This window comes from Pygoscelis adeliae, unplaced genomic scaffold (assembly GCF_000699105.1).
Source record: "Pygoscelis adeliae isolate BGI_AS28 unplaced genomic scaffold, ASM69910v1 Scaffold286, whole genome shotgun sequence".
In the NCBI taxonomy this organism is placed as follows: Eukaryota; Metazoa; Chordata; class Aves; order Sphenisciformes; family Spheniscidae; genus Pygoscelis; species Pygoscelis adeliae.
In genome coordinates, this window is record NW_008825076.1 from 584,147 (window position 1) to 592,372 (window position 8,226).

Below are 8,226 nucleotides of genomic sequence, written 5' to 3' on the forward strand. Positions count from 1 at the left end.
TTGCTGCACCTGCAGGCGCCCCAGCCCCATCTGTTATTTGCAGTATTCTCTGCTAATTCCAATCTCATTTACAGTCTAATCCAATGTGGATGTGCAAAACAGCATAAACTGTCCAAAGAGGCGGGCATGCTGGCTTGGCTTTGGGTCTCACCTGCTAGTGCGGTGCTCAGCTGCGGCTCGTGTATCCACAGAGGATTTTAGTAGCAGTTGGAGGAATGATTTGGGCAGTGTTTCTGGGAGATGGCCAGGATGGCCAGGAGTGGTGCTCTGTCCCCATGCTAGTACAAAAACAATTAGAGCATTAGAGCCATGCCAGAGGAGCAAATAAAACAGCAGATGCATTTAACCCTCCCTCTCCCACCCATCCAGCCAGGGTATGAAGCCTCCTTGCCCGTGGCTGCCCCAGAGCAGCCGCCACGACCCAGCCGGTGCTGCTGGGTGGCAGTGGGGCTGGGACGGGGGCTGCAGGCATTGCCCACATACCTCCCCTCCGCTCAGCACGGGGCTGCTGCTCCTCCTTGCAAAGAATTCACCGGAGCTATTTTTAACGGCGCTGCCTGGGGAGATGGCTCAGGGTGAAACTGGGAAGCACTCATCCCGGGGCGGTACTGCCTCGCTTGGGACGGGGAGCACCGGTGTTGGTTTGCAAAGGCCCCTCTTTGTGTTTATTGCCCCCAGTTGGAGGTGTTTAATGTTCATGGCTCATTTTCCATCACTGCCTTGAAAAGGGGCTTTTGAATTCTGCTGCTGAGTGCTGTAAAATCTGTGGGCCTCTGTTTCAGTTTCACTCTGACCTCCTCTGTCTCCAGACTTTCTCCTTTGCTGGTTTTTACACGGGTTGCTTTTCTGCAGAGGCGCTGGGAGCTGACAGCACAACCAGCAGTAAATAAAAAAGTGTGGTCCTGATTCAAGTGCTGAAAAGTATCAAATTTATATGCATATAATAAAAGGACGGCATTTTCCTTTTTGCAAAAGCTGATTCTGTTTTTTGAGCAGATCTTAAAATTGGAAGAAATTTTTCCTCTTATATGTTTCATGTCTAAGGTTCGAAGATCACCTTCCTGCCTCCCTCAAACCTGCCTGAGCTTTTTTTTTTTTAACTGCTGTGCCCAGCAGACCCCGGGCCGTGGGCTGGGAGAGGCTTTTGTGCTCTGGGTTACATGCGCTGGGCTCTCCCAGGGCTGCTTTACAGTCGGGGCCAAGTTTTTCTCTGCGTTGAGGTCCCAGGCACTGTCAGCCATGCAGATAAATAATAAATTCAGAAATACTCTAGGCAAGTTAGATGTTATTGTTATGGCTGGGCCCTTTCCTCCAGGCTGTGCTTTGTCACGGTGTTACTAAACCCTCAGCGCGGCTTTTTGGAGGGCTGCGTGCAGCAGTGTCTTCCCTTCGTGCCCCGGGGATGCGCGGCACAGCTGGGGGGGATGTACTTAAAACACCGTGCTGTGTCTTTGTAAGCCAGATGTTCATCACCTGGCTGCTGCTGTAATAAATGATCTCAGCGATGGAGGAACCCAGCGCAGGGCCAGGCTGCTGGGGGAGAGCAGTGCTCTGCCTTGTGCCACGGCCTCCCCGGGACGCTGGCAGGGCCAACACGTGGTGTGCCGGAGCTGCCAGATTTGAAGCTGCAGCTGTGTTGATCTTAGTCCCCCCAAATCAAACACTTCTGGGTGACTTTGCAAGCAGGGGGACAGGAGCAGAGGTTGGGCGTGTCTCGCTGAACGAGGGAGCCGGGCAAAACTGCCGTGCAGCTCCCATCCCCAGGGCTGTGGGGGATCCCAAAGTCGTGTCGCTCAGCTTGCTGTCGCAGCTCTGTGTGTGGAGCTCTGGAGCTGCCCCATGGCCTCCCTGGCCACACGCCCCTCTGCGCCCAGGAGGGCTCGTTGTAGAGCCCTGCTAGCCTTGGGGCCGTGGTGGCTCACAGCGATGGCTCAGCCCAGCTGGCTCAGCTCCCCACCACCCGCAGCATCCTCACCGCAGCCTCTGCAGCCCAGGTTGGGGTCTTCCTGGCCTTGCCATCTCTTTACCCGCAGGAACTGCAGTACCCAAGCCCCATGCAGCAGCCAGGTAGCATCCAGCAGCTTCTCTGGAGGAAAGGAAATCTCCAGCAGGAGAAGAGCGTAACTGGGAGCTGCCTTGTCACCTCCAACACCCCCAGGCTGTTCCCTTGCATTGGCCCCAGATGCTGGGGGAGAGCCGAGCGTGCGGGAGCTATCTGCACCCATTTGGTAACACATCAGCATGAGTCCAGCTCTGTCCTTATTAGCGGAGGGAACAGACCCTGCATCCAGTCCACTTCCAGATTACTTTTTTGGGAGTCACCTTTAGGAAGGCATCCACCTGCTTGCCAGGAGCTGCCTGCTGCTCCTCCAGCTGGGGCCAGCTGGCTGATTATCTGGCTGGGAAGTGGCCGGGATAGCCTCTGCCTGGCTCAGCGAGCGGCTGAAAGGGAGGATTTTATCTCTGTATGGTGAATCCCATCCTCCGAGAGCAGCAGGACAAAGCCAGGGGTCAGAGCACGTCCTGCCAGGGTGAAGAGCTGCAAGCTTCTTCCCAGAGCAGGCTGTGTGCCCCACGTGCAGCGCGCCCAGCCCACTCTGATCCTCCAGGCATGGAGAGCGCAGAAACATCCCTCTTGGCCCCTGCCAGATTATAGTGGAATTAATCACGCTGATTATATGCTACCAAAAAAGGAGGTGCTTTCTCTGTTCAGAGCTGCCTCAGACCTCCTGCTTGCGAGCAGCGGCTTAAAATTGCTGTTTTCTGCCTCATCATGTCTTGTCTCTGGGTTTTTTGGGAGATTTTGGATAAAAAAACAGGAATGACAGCAATCCCAGGCAGCTCAGCCTGCAGTGAAAGTGGGGAGATAATGTGTGAGTGTGGGCAGGGAGGTGAATCATGGCTCCAGCAGAGCGGGATGTCATCCCAGGGAGAGACTGGCTGAGCCACAGCAGCTCCACACCCTCTTCTCTATTGCAGGGCCCTGAACAGCGTTTTCAGCTCCCCGTCAAGTCACACTATTGCCTATATCAGTTGGGATTAATGCCCTAGGTTTAGTTCTTTCCCCGCAGCTACTCAAAATGGGGTGTGTGTGTGTATGTATGTATGTGTGTGTGTGTATGTATATATCTTCTACCTTCTAAGGGTACAGAACAGCATTTCTATCACCTTTTCATTGCACCTGTCGAGTATTCAGACTAGTCTTGTCTGTATGCTGCATCTCAGTTTAATGGGAAAGAACTAATCTTGATTTCATGACTGATAGTCCAAAAATTCCTCCGGAGCATTTTCACTGCAGGGATGAGAACTGTATCTTTCCTCATTTTTTGTCCTAAAACACGACCAGATATCAACCTGAGTCTGAAAAGGGCTCATCAGACACCCTAAGACCACATTAAAGGTTGTAATTCGTAGCGAATTGGTGTTTAAGGGCTGCTAACTGCGTATCTAACTGTCCACAGAAAAATAATGTGGTTTTGCATTTGCAGCCAGTGTATGCTCCATTATGTGCAGCAAGGGAGATATGGGGAGCCTTGGCAAACATGCTAGTAAGAGCATGGGGAAAGCAACTCTCTGTAAGCCCCGGGTGGAACAAAGCAGCTGAATATACGGTACTTCACCCTCCCTTATTTTTAAGGTGCGATTTTGCTATTTGAAGTCAGCTCCTTCCCAGACCGCGAGCAGCTGGGCTGTAAAGCCAGCCCTGCTTTTAGCATAAAGATCACAGGGCCCTGAGCGCGAGGCATGCGAGGAATATGACAGCTGGCCAGCGAAATAACTCTGATAGCCCTATAGCCCTATGGAGCAAGGTGGAGATGTGCTGGGAAGGAGTGGAGAGGACTCGGGGAGCCAAGCTGAGAGGGACACAATAGCTCTGCCTTTCCTAGCACTGGTGAGAGCAGCCCCCCGGGCTGCGGCGAGTAAAGGAGCCCCTTGGACAATGTGTGTTGTTTGCTGGAGAGCTACCGGAGAGACGTTTGGGGTAAAACGTGTCCAGTGTGCTGGGCAGGGGCACGCTGCCTCTGGCGAGGTGCAGCGGCTCAGGGCTGGTGACAGTACAGCGATATTCAGCCATCACGTTATTGTCCCCTTATGTTCCAAAGATGCCTGCGGTGATGCTTTAGGCATTCCTCTGAGCTAGGTTTTCAGTGCTTCGCAGCACAGCAGCAAGCCCATTTTGCAGCACCTGCTGCCTCGCTGCAACAGGTGAACATGCTCGTGTTTGCAAATACACCCGCCCTGTTCCCTTGTGTGGCTACGTGCAACCTTCACACCTTAGCCTTAAGCATCTGTGCCCCTTACTTGTTGAAAATCTGGTCTTTTCTCCTCGGGTGTGGGGTTTTTGGGTCAAGTGGGCAAGCGCTGAGTGCTGTTATGCCAGATGGGCTGATTTGATTTTGTTGCTGGACAGGGTCCACTGCTCGAGCTGGGACAATCCTGGCTCAGACGGTGCTCACTGTTGTCCCCTCTTCTCTCCGCAGGACGGCTCATGCCAAAGCCAAGGCTGAAGGGTCTGAGCAGGCAGCTCAGGCAGCTAACAACGAATCGGGCATAGCCAGAATGATGGCCAGGGAGCTCTCCCCGGACTTCTACCAGCCAGGTAGGACCAGAGGCATCTTCTAAGAGGGATTCTGCAACTTCCTTGGGGAATCTGTTATAAAGCGGGGAATGCTTCACCCGCTTTATAACTCCACAAGTTGCCCTCCTGTTTATCCTAAATCCTCTTTCGTGCAAGTTCAGCCAGCCCCCTGCCCTGGATGATTTGCTGTACTCCTTGCACCACTGTTTTACCTGCTGGAATATGTTACCGTAGCCTGGAGGAAAAGTCCACAGTCCCTCAACTTCCCCTCGTGTTTCTCCATGCGGAAGCGCTCCCAGCACCAGGCAGGGCAGGCAGCGAGCTCAGGTCTATTTGCAGCGCTCCTGTAGTTATATCCCTCGTAGCTTTTTCTTGGAACAGCTTTGCACATTGACTCACAAGCCCATATCCTGTGGGGCCCCACTCCGCACCAGGGTATGATCAGACTCGGCTAATTAGGGGCTGTAATATCCTATAAGAAAGTTGCTAATGCAAAATACTGCTTCCCTGATTCCCTATTTATTCGTTAGCATCACTGCTGATTATTTGGCTGGGAAAACACTTGGGAGGTTCCTTCTGTGAGACCAAGCACTGAGGATTAGTAGATAGGAAGTGTAATATTAGAAGCAGCATTGTGAATGCCATTACCTTTCCCTAGACCGAGTTAGCTAGAGATATGTTCTTCCTGGAAAGCTTTCCTTCCCAGAGAGGGAAGGTAATAACAGAGCAGAAAACAAGGATCCGAGTGCCTCCATTTTTATCTTGTCTTTCTTATTATCTGGCTTTGTTACCTGGAACAAGTGCCTTGTGGCTGCTGAGGTGGGATCACAAGGAACCATCACAGCAGCAAAACCGGCAGTAGAAGCCAAAGGTTGACTCCTGCTCAGCAAAACCTGCTGCTTGCTCCTGCTCTGGTTTCGGTGCCTCCGGGTGTCCGGTACTACACCCCGGCACAGGGCACGCGGTGGGAAAGGGGAACAACTCACACCTGGCGCTTGGCCGGGGAGAGTCATGCTGACAGATTTGCCTAAATTCCCCGCACTCCCACCTTGTCCTGCACCTACTAGCTGGGGAGACGCTGTGCCGAAGGGCTGCCCGTTCCTCCCCACCACCCAGCAAGGCCCATCGGAGCTGGCTTTGAGTGGGGAAACACCACAGCGCCTGGGCATGGGCGTGAGCCAGCGTGTGGCACTTCATTTAACAATAGCTAAATGTCGCTTGATCCTGACATAAGCCCTCCAGCTGCCACTCACAGCTCCACATTTACCCTTTGCACACTGGGGTATTTATAGCACAGAGGTGAAGGAAACTGGAATTCCCGATGGGAGGTTTTTGACATCTAGCTAGATTATTTTTTCCACCCATGGCAATTGAATGAGACAATTGAAACGGTCTCTGCAAAATGCCTGAAGCAGCCTGGCCTCTGCTCCTGTCTCCTCGGGTGCTGAATCCTCTCGCCGCTTTTATGTAGGGCTTTGCTGGGGTCCTGGCCACTCTCAATGGCCTTGTAAGCTGCTGATGCATGTTTTTCTTCTGTGATTCTTTTAAACCTCTAAATTCCCTAAGTGCACAACAAGGGGAAATGTCTCTTCTTGCACAGCTGCACCATCCAGGAACAAACAGACAAAAGTCCACCCTTGGGTTTTGCTAGGACTCGGAGCTGCTGGTCACACAGCCAGGAGAGCCTGGCAGTGTTCGGCAGCTGCGTTTCCCCCTGCTATCCCGACAGATAGACCCTGCTATGTCTGGCACAGGGCAATCCTGCTCAGCAAGCCTCATCTCTCTAATAAGTATTGAGCCCTGGGTTTCATTTAGGATATCAACACTAATAGCTTAGAGGAGAGGGATGTAAGCCAAAGCCCTTGCTGAAATGTCATGCTGGGAGGTGAAGGTGGGGAGGTGAGGAGGATCGGAGCTGTGCGGTGCCCTCCAGGCAGTTGGGGGGTTTTTTGGTGTGAATTATTCAGGAGGAGAAGAAAGCAGCAGGAGAGAGCGAGGAGCCTGGAGCTGCAGGCAGCCTATTTTGAGGAGTCTGAACAACTGTTGAAACGGCTTCCAAATAATCCACTTGCAGCCAGAAATAAATGGCCCTGAATGGGTCGCCTGCTGATTGACAGGAGCGTGCAGGCAGGGCAGAGCAGCTAAAATCAGTGCCCTCTTTCTCCCCACCGCCCCCTTCAAGCGGAGACATTGCCTGCGTGGGCAGGAGGTAGCAGCGTGCAAATCACACCGCTGATTTATTAGAGGGAAAGGAGCACCAATCCCAATTTCCCGACCAGGCTCAAGTCTGCATCAGTCCTTGGTGTGGAGGAGATGAGGGGAGGAACCGTGAGGCAGCCGGGGATGGCGCGGCTCCAGGGTCTGTGCCATTCAGGAGCACAGAGCAAGCCCTGTACGTTTGCACCCCTCAGCATCACTTGGATTCAGCAGAGTGAGGCCAAAGCCACTTTCAAAAGCAGGTGCTTTGCTTTCAAACAAGCTGCTTTGCGACCTCACGCTGCCCGTAAGGAGCATGCTCTTCTTGTTCTCACTTGCTAAGAGCATCATGGTGACGTGCACGGACCCCTGTCCCAGCGCGGGTCCCAGCATGCAGAGCACTGTGCAGGGTTGTTATTCTAAAAGATATTCCCAGTTGTCCAGTGGTGGATTTTGCTCAGCCAGCTGCCCAGCACGATGGATATCTTCGGTGCCAGGCTCTGGCTGACTTCCCCAGACCCTAGCTGGGCTGCAATTTGCTTTGCAGACATGGCCTAGGGTTAACAAGAAGTAGAGATTTAATAATCGGTGAATAATTGAAGTGAGGGCAACATTGCTAAGAGCTGACAAGTCAGTGTGGGAGATGAGGCCGGAATGAAAGCCGAAGCCCTGAGTCACCTTGTGTGATGGTGCCAGGTAATTTTGCTGCTGTTGCGGGGCTCAGTGCAGAGAGGAGGGCTGTGAAACTGCCAGCCCTGCTCCGTGCATGAGAAACGTGTTTTTCCCATCGTGAGGGATGACAGGTAGGTCATTTGGGGATACCTGCCTTTCCCAAGGAGGCTGGGCATGCCCCGTATCTCTTGTGAAGTTGCCACGCTATTAGACACCAAAGAAGCCACATGGAAGAGTTTCCCAGCCCTTAAAAAAAAAACCAAAAACTTGGATGGGAGCTGGATCCTCTTTAGCCCCAGGATAACCCATCTGTGTGACTGCAAAAAGCTGGGCTGCAGATTTTCACTGTTTCTTTACCCTCATCTGGAGCTCCCCGCCTGCTGCTTCAGCTCTTCCCAGCCAGACAGCACGCTGTGGGGCTCAGAGCCTCCGGCTGCTCCTGGAGGAAATCCCTCCTGGAAGCAGGCTCTGGTTTGGGAGCATCTCCTCTCCCAGCCTCCAGCCTGGACCCTCCGCAGTCGTCCCCAAACCCGTTGGGGCTGTGGACATGGCTGTCAAAGGCGCGATGGTGGCGTGGAGCTGGGGTGGCCTGCCATCCCTCCGACCCCCGGGGAAGCTCCTCACACCAACCCCTCTCTCCGCAGGCCCCGAGTACCAGAAGCGGAAGCTGCTGCAGGAGATCATGGAGAACGCGGAGCACGCCGTCAACATGGAGGAGGAGGCGCCGCGGCCCGAGGGCGCCCCACCGCCCCCCACGCCCCCCGAGAGCCCCCAGCTCC

The 8,226-nt window shown here is 53.7% G+C and overlaps 1 protein-coding gene across 1 annotated transcript in view; it reads left to right on the forward strand.

The window, feature by feature from the left end:
* Window positions 1-8,226, forward strand: part of JPH2 (junctophilin 2) — a 30,053-nt gene that overhangs the window by 20,365 nt on the left and 1,462 nt on the right. Inside the window, 2 exon segments of the mRNA XM_009326836.1 lie at window positions 4,482-4,600; window positions 8,092-8,221. Of these exon segments, the coding sequence (XP_009325111.1) occupies window positions 4,482-4,600; window positions 8,092-8,221 (249 nt within the window).